Source organism: Muscardinus avellanarius (assembly GCF_963383645.1).
Source record: "Muscardinus avellanarius genome assembly, chromosome: 4".
NCBI classification, from domain to species: Eukaryota; Metazoa; Chordata; class Mammalia; order Rodentia; family Gliridae; genus Muscardinus; species Muscardinus avellanarius.
In genome coordinates, this window is record NC_137789.1 from 65,998,537 (window position 1) to 66,014,806 (window position 16,270).

At 35.6% G+C, this 16,270-nt stretch overlaps 1 protein-coding gene across 9 annotated transcripts in view; it reads left to right on the forward strand.

Moving 5' to 3' along the window:
* EYA1 (EYA transcriptional coactivator and phosphatase 1) overlaps positions 1-16,270 on the forward strand; it is a gene marked incomplete at both ends in the record, with an annotated part of 350,889 nt that overhangs the window by 176,722 nt on the left and 157,897 nt on the right. For 4 of the 9 annotated variants that reach the window (XM_080694450.1, XM_080694449.1, XM_080694451.1 and 1 more), the window contains one exon: positions 13,404-13,527. In XM_080694450.1, coding sequence (XP_080550576.1) covers positions 13,404-13,527 — 124 coding nt within the window. Of the gene's footprint in view, positions 1-5,043; positions 5,071-11,797; positions 11,848-13,399; positions 13,528-16,270 lie in introns of those variants that run through there. The other 5 variants (XM_080694448.1, XM_080694452.1, XM_080694453.1 and 2 more) reach the window with 3 other exon arrangements.

Below are 16,270 nucleotides of genomic sequence, written 5' to 3' on the forward strand. Positions count from 1 at the left end.
CCCTCTCTATCCACTCTTGCTGCCAGGGAGGATTGTCCTCGGGAAGGACAGGAAGGAAAGTGAACAGCCATCCCAGGAGACCCCGGCTAATGGGGGCTTTGCGGACCTTTCAACAGGGGTTGTCAATGAGAATCACAGAGTAGAGGGCTCCTCCACCGGCACTCTGACCTCTTGGTAAACTATTTGTTTTTTCTTGTATTGATTAAAAAAATAAGCCACTAGCCTGTAACTCCCTATCAACAAGGGCACTACTTTTTAAGAACCTTACTCATTTATGATATACTAACTCGCTAAAGCCCAGACCCTTGACTTTGTCTTACTCTACAATTCAAGTAAACCAGATTATGGGTGATATTAAAACAGAATTCCCAGAAGGGGCAGCGGAGACTTCTGGACTTTGATTTTTTTTTATTTAAAGAACCTGAATCATGAATTTAAGTAATCAGTAAAATACTCTAAAGATGAAGCAGCCTAAAAGAAGTATTCTTGTTCATCATAAGTGCCTAAAGATAAAAATATATATATTTAATCTTATATACAGATTGATCTTGGAAAGGTACACTCTTTAAATATTTGAAAAAACTGAAGATTGTTTTTCTTAGTATGTAATGGCCAATCTACTGTCTTTGTGTGTGCTCCACAGCATACTAAAATAAAATTTGAGGCCCTAAGGCAACTTGATTGCCTGCAAGTATGATTGTAGCTAAACTCTACAGTGGAGAGAAACCTCCACTCAGAATACTTATCAATTTTGCTTAATAAAAACATTAGAATAACGATGCTTCTGGTTTTATTTCCAACAGCAGTGTGATTGCAGTGCACTGGATTAAATTACTGGCCCTTTGAATTGTGACCTTCTGTCTAAAACAGCTTTAGAGGTTACCCTTCCCCCACTCCCCCGATTTGGGAGACTAGAGGGGGGAAAGTTAGAGCTGCCTGAAGGAAGAAAAATTTTATAGGTTATTAGGTTTGGGCAACCCCCCTTCCATGGCAATTTCTTTGTAACAGTAATAGTTTCTTGATTCTGAAGACTTAAACTCTCCCTCCAAAAGCATCAGGAAACTTGGAGCACAGTTTGAATATAATTATTTCCTCAGTGAACAAATCAAGTGTTTATTATATAGTAGCAATTAAGATCAAAGTATATCACATTGGATAACTCAAATTAAGAAAGGCAAAGGGAAAGAACCTGATACAATCACGAAGCAAGTTATCCATGTAATTGCTTATTGTAAATTAGAAGCTTTGACTCTCCTTTTAGAATAAGGAAAAGGTTGGGTTATCTGTAAGTCCTACTTTCGGAAGAAAATCTACTTTAGATAAAAATGAAAAAAAAAGCATATGTTATGCTTTTATAACTTAAAGTTTAGAGACTTTTCATATTTCTTTTTATTGCTGACCATTTCTTGTACTTTTATTTTTCACCTGTAAGCTAACTTGCAATATGCGTTTATAAATAATCGGGTATTACATAATATCTATCAGCTTGACCTATACCAATATATAGATGTATTACCTTGATAATATATCTATATGTTTGATATATATCATTGCAATATGTCACACAACTTTCTGGACTTACTTTCTTAAATTTCATCTTGCTCCAAAATGATGATAAAACCAGGAGCCATTAATGTCCCAGTGCTCCACCTACTGTTTGGAGGTGACTTTGATAGTGCTAGGAAAATGAGGCAGATTCCAGAACAAATAATCAGTGAGGTTAATAAACCTTCATATTTTTTAAAAAGCAGGATTTATAAAAACATGAAATGCTCAGCACTATTACTGGCACATAGTCAGCACGTAATAATTGCTAATTAACCCCCTTCCTTCTTCCATGAGCTATTCATTGTTTCTGAAGAATTTAAAAATTGTGAATTCAGCTGTCATAAAACCTGAAAAACACAAAGTAAATTTCCAGATTCTCTTAACATGTTATGGAAGGTGCTGACAAGGTTGGTTTTTCCCATGGTTTAGATAAAAAAAAAAAAAAAAAAAAAAAGTTGAAGAGGAGACAACCTAGGTTTTTCTAGGTTGCTCCATGTCAACAATAATCCATTCTACTGTGAGAAGGCAAAGAGCTTACCGCTGAAATTAAACATATCCTTCCAAGACCCATTATTTACATATGTGGAAAAATCAGTTGATTTTTAAATGGAAAACCTGTTGTGTCATATTCTCCTTAAAGTGCCTTTATCATCTAATCTCATGTCCTTTCCTGAAACATCTGTCACTGTCTTTGCCATCATTATTAGTTTTAAGAAGTGCTACTCAAAGTTCCTATTAAGAATAATAATTGTCTTAAAAAACATCCGAGAGGCAGTCATTACTACATAGGATAACAAGTTTTCCACCCTACATAAATAAATGGTTATGATTCATATGTAATGGCCAGCGTATTTATTAGGAGGTCAGGAAATAGGTTCTATTTTCATATTGTGTTGTATAAAGACGTAATATTTATGAAAATAATTTTCCATAGTATAGTTAATAGTAATTGCCTCCTTAAATTTATTCTTAAAAGCTATTCATGTTGGAGTTTGAATGGAAAGCATTTAGAAAAATACTGGTAGACATTTAGTTTGGCAGATTTAATATCATTCTTCAAATAAATAGAGGATGTTTTACTTGGTTGCATTTCAACAGAAGGGTATTGAGAGCAGGACCCTCATTGTAAGTCTCACTCCAGCAGGGAAAGCACAGGTCGTGGACGTGGCCATTCCAAATGCCAACAAGTGTCATAATCTCCGCCATCTAGACATGGATCCAAAAACTTCACAAAGAAGCCATGAATACAGTACCATGGAATAGGCCACAAGGAAGAGAATCTCACCAGGAAGCAGGACTAGGACAGTCTCTTGAAATACTCTATTTGCTATTCTATTTTGAGCAGTTTGAGTTGCAAAATGCTTCATCTTTCCAGATAGTGTTGATTTTAGTAACACGGGAGAAAATAATGAGTAGCATTTTGCTTTATGGAGAAAAAGCAAAGTTTTTAAGTGCTAATTATATTTTGCAACTGACTCTACCATTATACTTATGAGAAATAATCATTTCATAAGAATTGGAGGAACATGGGAATTAGTGAAGGGATGATCATAGCATACATGCTTAATCCTGAAATTTTCTCAAGTCAATATAAATAGAAGAAAAGTTCATCTTGATTGAAAGGTTACAACTATTCAATGAACTTTATTGTTGTTCCTGGGATGGAAAAGGGAAAGAGACACTGTATTTTATTCTTTGTTTTTTTCAGTGTATCTATTATGTTTAATTTGATTAGCCAACTGTGAATAATACGTTTAGTTTTAGAAAAATGCCAAGTTACTTTTTATATTGCTGAGTCCTTTCTATCTACCCTTCTTTCTTTCTCTTTTAATTAAGGACATTTGTTTATCTTTTTATCATGCTTTTACTTAAGATTCTCTGCTAATTTAAAAATTCTATCAAAATTGTAGACTTCTCCTACATAACTGCATCCGGGTAACAGCCAGCTCTGTCAGATAAAGTCTATTTGGAGGTACAATATAGAAAAGAACTTTATATTTCATTGAGGGTACTCAAGTGTTTCATTATAGTTGAATATTTCAAATGTTTTATTTTTCAGATAAAATTATATATATATATATATATATACATATATATATATTGTTTTATAGGGGAAAAGGCATATTAGAAAAAATTTAAACCCTTATTCATACATTTATATGTTGAGATTTCTGCAGCAAATATAACTACATTTTCTTCTACTACCTAGCTTTACTAGTGACAAATTTTCCAAAATTTTCTTGAAATTTGTATGACTATATTTAGCGAAAAGTCCTTAAGAGTATATGGCTAAGTTATGTAATTATAGGTTCTTAAATATTTGAAAAATAGGAAAATAACAGTACACTAAAAACTGAGTCTTATTAGTAATGTCTTAAATTTTGGTTAGTTATAGAATACTGCTTTTTTTGGCTTAAGTTGTATGTAATAGTAATTGTTATACATTTGGTATTTAGAAGTAGTAACCAGAAAAAATTTATGGAATAATATGTGATTGTTTTTAATCCATCTAGTTTTGCTTTAGGAAAAAAGGAACTATTTAAAAGTGGTAAATATGTAAATAAATATTACTTTTAGCCACTGACTAAACTCTTTGTCACATAATTAGGAAATGTGAGCTAAAGCATGTCAATTAGTGATCACATTAAATTAATCACGATTTTTACATTTTCTTCTACCATGTATTTTGAATGGTATTTTATTTGGTTGTATAAATAAAAATAATTGAATTTCAATATAAAAGCACATGTAATATAAATTTGGCTATAATATAGGCAAATTTTTTCCATGTAAAGGTGACATACTTTACGTGATACTTCTGTTTTTAGCTTCAAGTATTCTGGATTTGCCAATATAATCTTTCATGAATCAGAAAAAATAACATTTCTGCCTCATATATCTAAAATAAATTTTAAGCTATGGGAAGCATGAGTATAATAGCTGACTGTAAAGTTTCAAACAAGATTTAGTTCTCCAACCTACACCTCAAACTTTATATTTTATAGAACTTAGTAATAAATCTGATTGCAAAAGCAGTCACTGTGTGGGCGTTTGATATCACAGAATGAATTAACGTAGCACTGTTTTATCTGATAGCACTAGAACCCCCCCCCCATTATATCCCATATTTTGTTTTCTACATATAGACTTTAGTGTATTGAATAAATGATACTGCAAGTATGAGAGTGCTGTAGGTGGTAATGTAATTCTATTTCTGCTGCATATATGAACAGATCCAATAGCAATCAACTGTTTTTGACCTGACTTCCCAAATATGGTAGATGCCTAGCCCATAATTCCTTGCTGGTCCTATCCAAAATACAATCCTAGGTGAGTTTGCAGTTTAAGCTGTCTCATAGGTTTGACAAAGTGCTCTCTTCTGAGGAATTTAGCCTGGCATCCTTTGGTGAGAGGAGTGGAGAGGGGGAAAAGCTTGCATTGAATTTTGATCATTAGAAGCTTTTTGTTCTGTCTTTGTTTGCAAGGGGATGGTGCTTTCATTTACAAATTAGCAAAACAAAGGTAAGACTGTATCTATCTGCTTTATTAGTTGATGCCCTAGAAACGTATTATATTCATTAAAGATTATTAAAGAACTTTCTGTGATTTAAAAAATATTCATACCAAGGTGAGAGCCTTTAAAAAGGGGATGCTTTGAGTTTTAATAAAAATCTAAATAAATAGAATAGCATTATTGGTAGTGACGAAACAGTTTTAAGAAAAATCCAACGGGTATAAAGATTTTGTTTTAGCGTGCAAAATTGATTATGATGAGTGACCAGTATCAAAATAAACATCTGTATCTGAACTATGGCATGAGATTGGCAAATTAAAATCCCATCTAAATTAGTCCACGTAAGTGGCACCTTCTTTAAACATCTGAAATAAACATAATGGTTAAGCCATTGGTCTTATAAATGAAGTCATTCATTTGTCCAAAAAACAGCATGGTAGCTGAACTGAAGCTCAGCTCTCTAAGGTGCTTTACATTATCACGTACATGCAGATTCTGAGTTTAGTTTAGTTTTTAACAATGGGCTGTAAGGAAAGCATTCTAGGTACAACGAATCTTTTCCTCAAACCTCATTTAAAACTATGAACACTGAAATACTGTCTGGTTCGTATCCAAAGGATTGTCCATTGAAGACTTGCCACCCTAGAAATCATTGCAGAGCCCTGAGCCAGGCTTGCATTGTTGAACTGATAACAACTTACACGTTAGCTTTTTCTCTCCCCTCTTAGTGGAAACAGCTATTCTACTTGTTATCTTTCCCCAGACCTGTTAGTAGGTAGGCACATTAGGAGGGAAAAAAAAAAAAAAATCTGAAAGTATCGATTCCCTAAGTTTCAGGGACCGAAAAAAAGTTTTGGAAAACTGTAAAAGATAACTTGTAGCTAACTATTCCCCAAAGATCTTAATTGGGAGCCACTGCTGCAGGAGGATGCATGTGTTGACAGTGTCTCGCAGAAGAAGTTATTCTCACACAGCTGTTGATTCAGATAGCATGGGGCGCGTTCATTTACATAATAATTTTTTTTTTAAAGCAGTTAGGTTGAGTCAGACAGAGCAGTGCCCCTTTCGATTGTTGCGTTTAAACCAATAAGGTTGGGACAAGAGAATAGCTGTGGTTTGCGTTGCAAAAACAAAACAAAACAAAAAGCCCCGAGGCTTCCTGGGCAGACCTACAAGGCTGCGCAAACAAATCGAGGGATGCGATTCTGCCGTTTCTTTGTCTAGGGCTCTCAGATGTTATCTGCGGCTGCCGTTCGGCGGGGAGCGGGCGCAGGGCTCAGAGCTGCCGCCCAGCCGCGCGGTGGGAGCCCATGGCTCCGCGCTTGGAGCGGGGCAGAAACTCTCCAGCGCCACTTCCGACTGTGAGCCTTCCTGCCGCCGGCCCCCGCGGCGGGGTCCTCCCGGGGGCGCGCGTCCTCGCCCGGCTCGCCCCGGCCCCGCGGCTCCGCTGAGCACCCCGCGCCCGCCCGCCGCCCGCCCGGGAGGATGCCCGGCGCCGCCGCGCGCTGACCCAGGACGCCGGGAGGGAGCACGGGGAGCGGCTGGATGCGGCGGACCCGAACGCTGTGAGTACCAGCCGGCGCTGCCAGGAAAACTGTAGGGACTGACCGCAGCTGTTTTGGGGGCGGGCGCAGCCCGAGATAACAGCAGGGCTTAAGTATTGTTTTGATTTGTTTTAAAAGAAAGAAAGAAAGTAAGTAAGTAAGGGGTGGGGGGAGAAAAAAAATGGCACGGGGGGGGGGGTTATGACACTTGGTACCTAGAACTTAGTAGCCACAGGGTTCCATCATGAGCATATAATTTTTAACCTCCGAATTATCTGAGCGCTTAGGATCATTGAGATAATTACAAGTTAATTGCTAACAATTATTTTTATGATCTATATAAAGAAGCGTAATACAGGGCCATAGTCTTGTAGGGAGATTACTTCGCTTGTCTCTTGAATTGCACAAACCTTAAATATTATTGTGTGAGATTGAGCGATGCTATATATACGTGCATTTTAACTCACAGGTGACTTTTCCGATGCAGTTTAGGTTGATATGGAAAAAAAAAAAAATGGGAGGTTTAACATTTGAAAGGACAACTGATAAAAATGAACTGATACCACTGTTTAAGGAAAGAAATCCCTTTGCTTCTATAAGCATATTTCCCAAACACTATATTAAACAGGCTCATCTGCAACCGGTGTTTACAATAAACATTTGCCCAACTAATGAATTCATCACATATTGGCACTTTAGGTGACTTGAATGGACCTTGAGGTTAAAATTCAGATTCTTTAACTTTTGAATTATTTTAGGTGATTGCCAGCCGAAATCAGAATATGAGTTGCTAATGATTTCTGGACATATTTCTTGGGAGGAGTTTTTGAACGCATTTAAGCATAGCATTTACAAGAATTCGATAGATTCAGAGCTGTCACTGAATTTCGACAAGCATTTTCATGTTTCATTTTTTTCAAATGGCAAGGGGTACCAAAAATCAGTAGTTATGCCTGGAGGATAGTTGTATAGGTTGGGGATTGTTTTTGTAATTTTTTTTCAGAGTAGGTCTTTATGTTATGTCATGTGAGCCTTTACCCTCACTGTTTGGAGTTTGAGGACATGCTTTTGTGTGTTAAAGCATTTGATATTGGACTTTCTCAATACTTGAGTTCTCCTAAGGCCCGAAGTGTTCACTAAGTGAGCAAGCAGCCGTGGATTTTCAATCTTTGAAAATTCTTCGTGGTGACAGACATAGGCGCCTAATTGAGCCACTGTTCGGGTTTTAGAGTGCCAAATGGAAGTCAACTGCTGTGAGTTTCACAGACATGATAAATGATTTTCTCAAAAGAACATTTCCATTTGAGGGGCAAATTTTATTTCATAAGAATACACTGGAAAAAAAGAGAAACTTCTTGCAGTAAGAATAAAATCACTTTTATTTAACCAGATAGCAAAGATATTTAAATCAATGTTTAAAATAAATGCTAAGTTTGAAAACAGTCCTTTATAGCTGTAGGTAGAATTGATGTAATTTAAATACTTGTTTTCCATTTCTTAAGAACTCTATTTCTTCATTTTTAAGGGATGTTTTTTCAAAGGTAATTACAAGAATCAGTAATAGTATTAAAGCTTGTACTTCATGGCATCTTTGATGAAAAAGGGTAGCATTAACATTTCAAAAACATCTACCTTGCCCTAGAAGTTTGTTTTAATTTTAGGTTTGAATTTTTACTTATTTTAAGATTTTAGGTTTTTATTGTTACACTGACACTGTAATTGGTAACATTGATTGAGGAGAAATGTTAGCAGGAATATATTCTGCTTAAAAAGCAGATTTATGACAACGGTACTTTCTTCTCTATAAAGTACATTCAGATTAGAAAATTGCCATTGTCTTTCAAGTTTGGGAATACCCAGGTTGATCTGTGGTTGGACAAAACTATCTGGCCTGCCAATTCTATTTATTTATATAAGTTCAGTACTTTCACTTTGGAAATTTCAGTTTTACAAAACAATTTTAAATTATAGTCATCTTATAAAAATTGCTTCTAGCAAGCAAAAAAAGCCCACGGAAAACCCATAATTTGGACAAGTACCTACATTTTATTTGCTGTGTGCTGCTGAGATTTAGAATCCTTTTCCATTTACAGTTTACTTTTCACAGAACATTATTAACTTTTTGGCTTGGTGCATGATCTTCTGTCAGATGCTTTTGATTTGTAATTTAGCAAAGTATAATAAACAGTGCAAAAGTCATGAATTTTGCTGTGCATCTTGAGCTCTGTGGTAGGGAAAATGTGATAAAATGTGTACCTTAAGTCTTGTTTGATGATCTCTCAAAGCAAGTTTGCCTTCTGGAAATAATTTCTGGGGCTGAAGAGCATGGTATTAACAGATTTAATGTGGCTCTTCAATGGATTGGCGAAGTACTATGTGAGGTTTAACAAAATGAGAGAGACAAATTGAACATCAACAAAAGTTCCATCTGTGAAGAATTATAAATTTAATTAGAAAAAAGGCAAACTTAAAAGACCTCATTAGCTAATCAGAAGTCAAAATGACTTGCTGAGGACCCTTGAATTTAACTTCTCAAGAGTTCTGCTATCTTTGTGTTCTTTGTATTTTCACAACCCTGTCAACACGCTACTATGTGCGTTCTGTGTAAAGAGTTTTTAAAAGCATTGAAGTGAAATGACTTCATTGTATTAAAAGATGACCATTTACCATGGAATGGGAAATATTTTTGCATTCATAGAAGTACTTGGATTAAAAATACCAGATCTGGAGACAAACATTGGATTTAGGGATGTAAAGCAGAAAACGTGAGCTTAATGAATGCCTAACCGCACTTTTCTGGGAAATCATGGAATTGATTTTTTTCCCTTTTGAACGAAAATATCCCTAATTATTTTATGAAACATATTATGGTTTGAGACCTTTAAAACAGAGAAACATTCACAGATGTTGCTAAACATGTGAGAAAATCAACACCAATCAGAAATAGGTGTTCTTTTCACATAAGTCATTATGAGACTGTGTTTCCCTATTGCACTGTAATCTTGTACTACATATAAAAAACTAAAAGCATGTGAAGTGTAGCATTTTGTAAACTGTAACTAATTTTGCTCACATCTGTGTCTAATTGTTGTCTGCATTCGCATTCTTGAGAGTAGATTTATTTTTCCTGGACCACGATGTGGATTCAGCTGACCAGCCTAAGTGAGGATTAGTTGTTTTAAAGTTATTTTGATTAAAGAGTCATTTTAAAATACAGTAACATACAACACATGGTTTAAATAATCCTTGAGACACAAAAGAATATATCTGGAGTATGCTTAATGAAATGAACATCATGGATATGGACTTTCAAAAATAGGAATGTATGAAAGTACAGTAAAAACTAAGTTGCACCAGCATAGAAGAAATATATTGTTATGAAATGCGTTTTAACAAGGAACTACGCTAGAATAATTCTTGTTTTGAAGTTCATGTTTTATAAGCGACAGTTTGACTTTTAAATTTAGATATGATAGGTTAAACCTCAAATATAACCAAACTTTCAAAAGCACACAATGAAACTAAGATTATGTTTCCAACACTATGCTTTCTAGCTAATGTTAAAATGGAAATGGATTTTTATCATTTAACAGAAAGTATGCTTTATATACTCTCTCACATAATTAAGCTGAAAGAGTTCTTAAAACTAAGTTCTCACCTATAATTTATTCCAGGTGTATAAAAGTTAGGGGGTGGAGAAAAAAAAGAGAAATTTATCCTTGAGGTATATTGCTGCAGTTTCTAATGGAAACCATTTATTCTTGTGTAAGAACATTAGCTTTAGCAAAAATTGCAGGAATCTTTTATCACAGAATGGCACATCTGCAGGCATTAATGTTTAATTTCCACTTAACACTCAAGCATCTTTTAAAAATTGTTTTTCTCCTGCACATGTTAAATAAGGGCATACCTAAAAATTTCACATAACGTTATACCGAGACAGTAAGACCTAAGACGCTTTATTTTTGCTAGAAATGTAGTGTTTCTTAATTTCGCAAATCACGATTCAAAAATAACAGGACTCATCAGACTATATTTAGCGGAATAACTTTAATTCCATTTGAACTGTTTCAGTTCTCATCTTTGTTCTGTAGTCCTAATTGATGTCAGTTCAGGTTGAATGAAAATGCACATCAAAGATTTGGAATTCTGAGCCATTTTCAACCGTATGCAGAATGCCCTTTCCTGATATTCAGGCTTTAGCTTGAGCTTGCAAGCCAGCAGCAGCCCAGCTCACCTGAGCTTTGTCACCTGCCAGCAGTAAAAGCTGCCTTTGGAAGTAGGACAGTAACTATTGAGACCATCACCAAGTTAGTGAAGTTGTTCAGCAAAGCCCCCACACACAGATTCAACTAGAAACAAACGACACTTAGCGTGCTGGCTAACCGGGATACTGAACTGATTATTCAACTACCCATTCTCTTTTTCCTTCTGAAAGATGGGAAGCTGAAAAAAAAAAAATCTACTCTCCCTATGTTGCAGGAAAGAGCTGCAGAAGTCTGCTTTGAATTTTAATTGGGCATGGGTAAACAAGCTCACTGCTCAGTGGTGGGACTTTGGGTGTGAAAATTTGCCTTTGCCATTTAGCCTTAGTCCAGTGCTGCCTGAAAGGTGCCCAGGAGCTGTTTTAGTGAATGTTACACGACAAATAGTAAATGTAGGAGCAAATCATCATGATAAGGATAAGAAACTGTCAGGAGTCAAAGGGGTGGGCGGGAGCTCTATTTCAACTGGTGATAACAGAAGATGAAAGATGTTCTGAGAGCGCCTGAGCTGGATTACTGCTTGAACTACTGCTGTTAAACACGCTCATTTTGTTAATAGCTATTTTTTTTCCAAGCACCTTTTCCAAGCTGCCTGGGCAAGGCTGCTTTGCATGTTGATTGGGGGAGGGGTAATCCCGTTTGCAGCTGTCATAGGCCAGTGATGAATCACTATCCCGTCATTTGGCTGCCTCTCCCCCCAAGAAGGGGAGGAGGAGGAGGAGGAGGAGGATAGACCTGCAGGAGGAAACAACAGTGGAGACCTCAACTTAAAGACAATATGCCTTTCACTGCGGCAGCGTCCTCCTCTTTCTCTTTTGGTTAAAAGAGAGCATTGTCGGTCTCAGCCATGTGCTCTATATAATTAAGAGCTGACACTCAAGCACAGTAACAACAGCTTCTAATTTTTTTTTTACCCCTGACCACAGGTGCAAACATCTCAAACCAGTTCAGATGTTGCTGTTTCCTCAAGTTGCAGGTAAGGATATTGTTGATATTTGACATTTTTGTAGATTACCTTTCTGTGACCCAGGTCTATTTTTGTCTAGTATTTCTTAATTATTTCTATTAATAGCTGCAACCTCAGTTGGAAATTACTTAACAGTCTGTGTGTGTGTATGTGTGTGTGTGCATGTGCATGCGTGCGTGTGCCTGTAAACATTTTTAAGTATGTAGGAAAGGAATTGGTTTGAGAATGATAATGAGTTATACTTCTTGATGTTGCAAGAACTGTGAATGTGGAATGAGAATTAGGAAAGAAAAACTGGACTTGAAACCACTTCTAGTGGGAGTTCAGAAGATCTAAGGAAGCAAAGACACATCTTAGAGGCAAAATGGCTGTTTTAAAAACTAATAGCCATAGTCAATTTAAGTGCAGCTTCCAAATTAAAATGACTACACCTTTTATTGACTTAATGGGGGTGAATATCAAATATTAGCTTCATACATGTCGATTAAGCCTCCCCCTTATGCATTTAATTTTTTAAAGAAAGGCACAAAAAAAGGTTAAATCAGATGGGCCTTGTACTTTTAAATTAGAAAACAGATGGTTTCTTGATGTGCCTCTAGTAAATCCTCTCCCCTCTTCATTAGTAAGAGTGTTAAATATAAATATCTAGTTCTGCAGTTGTGAAGCCGAGTTGTGAGTTTTGTACCATTTATAAACTGAGTCTTTTGGCCTTTCAGAGGGGGCTGAGCTGTTTTGATATGGTAGAAATGCAGAATTGTAGCGCTAAGCAGAATCCTCCTTCCTTCCCTAAATGACAGCTGAGGTATGCCTTGTGCTAATGCTCCTAGGGACTCACTGTATGTTGGCCTGATCCCTTTTCAATTGGGCACGCTGTATGTAATCCACAAAGCAAACAAGTGAGCCCACATCATCATGTTTTAATGCTGCATTTGTTTCAAGGGAAACAGAGGAACAATTAAGTAGTTTGCCAGAGTAAACACATGCATCAGGACCATCTCATCCCCTGTCACTACACTATAGGTTTCAAGTGTTTTATTTGGTTTGGAGACCCATTAAATTTCAATCGGGTGGTAAAGTATAAGAGAATACCTAGTGCTAATTAATTAGATGTAACAGATTACATAGAAAAGTGATTTATTCCTATTGTAGCTGCTTACATAGTTGCCAGTTTTTTTCTAGATAAAGAAAGCCTTGGGGATTTTTTTTTTAATATAAGAGGAAAACAAGACTGCATTATTTTTTCTTTGAAAATGAAGATAGATGTCATGTCTAACATTAGACCTCAGGACTTGATAAACTGTGAAAGAGGTAATGAGAGAGATTTTAAAAACTCCATGTGAATGCCTGGCTGGGTAGGTAGAGTGAGTGACATCTGTGATAGTGCATGCAGTGAAAAGATGACTGAAGTCACCTCGAGATTAACTGTTTTGAGTCTAAGAAAATAGATACAATAGGACTTCTGTGAGAGTGTGTTCCAAAGAAGGTGTCAAGTCGTTAGCGCATTAAACACTGGTGTTATGAATTTGGTACATCTGTCAAATGGAAGGCTTCTTGTCTTTAGGTCTATGGAAATGCAGGATCTAACCAGCCCGCATAGCCGTCTGAGTGGTAGTAGTGAATCCCCCAGTGGTCCCAAACTCGATAACTCTCATATAAATAGTAATTCCATGACTCCCAATGGCACCGAAGGTGAGTGTCTGCCTTCTCACTGTTTGCTTTGAGCCTTGTTTCTTCATCAACGTACACTTTGCTATGAGGTGGTTATGATTTCAGTTGTCAAATCCATTAAGCTACTGTTCTATTTCCGTTTTAGGTAATTTGACGTATGAATCAGTATTCATCATTAGTTAGGAGCTACACTTTACTAGGTTATTATTATATTACATAGCATGGTTTTATTTTACATTGATTATATATATGCACACACATACTACATCTACATACATGTATGCATAACATTTTTAACCTTTGAGTGAATTTTATCTTTTTGATCATGTCTATCATGGTATCAGCTTGCATTGCTTTACTGTATATGCAATGAAAATTTAGAATGATTTCTTTTACTTTCTGTTTTATTACTCAATACAGCCAACTGTACTTAAATGTAAACATTGGACTGTATTGTTGCTAAAGATAGATAAAATAATTTGTATGCCTAATATTCTTGTGTCTTTTGTTATTAAAATATAAATAAGTTAAAAAGGAACACTGTTTACAAAATATGAAGCCTTATTTGGAAGATGTACATAAAATTTATTTACTTTCTTAAAGAGCAAATAGCATTTTAAATATAGTACTGTTATAATTATTTTTGAATAATTAATATGAATATTTATGCAATTTTAAATAGAAATATGTGTTTAATCTATATATAGCTAAGTCTAAGGAGGTGAAGATACATGTATGTATTGCTAGCTGTTATCTGGAGTCATTTAGGTGTTATACATATTTTATAACAGCACATGGAAGGACATATTACATCTTTCACTGTATTTAGTTTTCACTGTATTTAGCCTATTGAAAAAATACTTCTTCATAGGTGTTTTTGCTTATTTACTTTTAAGTTTTAGGACATTTATGGACTCAGAAAATAAGCTTAACTAGAAGTTCAAAGGATTATCCGTGTTAGAATCCCATCCATTGATAAACCCTTAGCTATCAGCTCCCAGTCACCATGGTGATCTTTTATCACATAGTTTTAGAAACTAAGTAAAACTAAGTGCTATAGATTATTGTCTTTTAGTGCGAGTATTACAGTGTGTATCAGTGAAACCTTTTAAAATGTGTAATGCTATGAAATATATGATAATAGATAAATATAAATCATTTCTGACATAAGATGTCTTGGTTGAGAGTAATTGTTTTTAATGTATAACCAGTTTTTTTTTTCTCTAAGAGTAAGTATATTCATTTCTGGTGTTTATAGAAAATCATGGTTCTCAAAAGTCGAAGCTTTGCTGATTAAGAAAAAAAATCTCTGAATAAAGTGCCTTTTCATATGAAACTTCTTCCCACTTCACTAGTCAAAGAGAAACTCAAAATATTTATAGGAAAGCAATTGTAGTGTATAAGTAGATTTCCTAGTGCACATAAAATAAAAGCAAGCAGTGCTCTTTCCTCTGCTCCTGGAGCCTGGGTGCAGGTGAAAGTATGCCTGCTTCAGAGTGCAGACCGAGTGGGAAAGTCACACAGCCCCGGCAGATCTCCGTGCGGCACCCACTCAGCCAGGCTTATGGGCATCACAGACAGGCTATAGGTGCAAACCCAGAGTGGCCATTTCCATCACCGTGAAGTCCACTCAAAGGAACTTAAAAGTAAGGAAGACGAGGCATGTTAACTCTTTTGCTTAATAGAATATATCGCTGTATATGGGAAGAAGTAATTATGACATACTGATAGTTACTATTTCCTGTAAGAAAAAGTGGAATAGGAGTAAGAAATTTATATCTTCTCAACATTGTGCTGGCAAGTTATCTCCAATAAATAAGAACTACCCAGTACAGGAGCAGAATATGTTTTTGAGTACTGTTCTCCTCCTCCTCCTCTGTGAATGAGGTGTTTTGTTTTTTTTTTTTAAGCACATGTAGAGTGATAATGTATTTCTGAATATTTACATTTCATAGCTTGGTATCACATCCATACTCAGAAATGTTGTATTTTGTATAATCTCTGCATAATTAAAATAAAACTGAAACAATATTTTAGATAATTGTGCCATATTCTGAAATATTCAATCTGGGAAATAATTTAAAAATTCCTTAAAAAACCTTAATTATTTTATGTCTTACAAGAGATTTTTTTTAGGCCTGATTTCAGAGAAATACACGGTTACTCATCACATCCCGTTTTCAGGCATTCTTCATTGGAGTATTTTGCAAGAGTTATGGTAGGCTAGAAAGTGAAGAAAGAAGTATCAGTATAAATTATCCAAGGTATAAAAGGAATTTTGTCAACCTACTAGAATATTCAGCTTTATTTTACTACATAGTTTGAAAGTAAGGACCCGACACTGTCTTCATGATTTATGTTACGTGCCTATTTAGGTCCAAACTATATCAGAAAATTCTAGGTTGCTATTGAGGTCGTGAATCAATATATCATGCTACTATCTGTTCCATCATGCACACATTTCATTCCTCTCAGCCACCACTAGAGGAGTTAAGCTTGAAATTCGTGAATTCATTAACATCTGGCAAGTTTCCCTGGGATATAATCATTATGGATTTTCCTATTTCTTAAGATCTTATTTAGTGTGAAATTTACCCATGAATTGGAGGAATGAAAGAAAAAAGATAATTCATTAAAATGTTAAGAGTCTTTAAAATATGAATCATCTCCCCCAAAGTCTACAACAAATTATTTCCAGTTTACACACACACACACACACACACACACACACACACACACACGATTTGTCATTTGTATTTAAGCA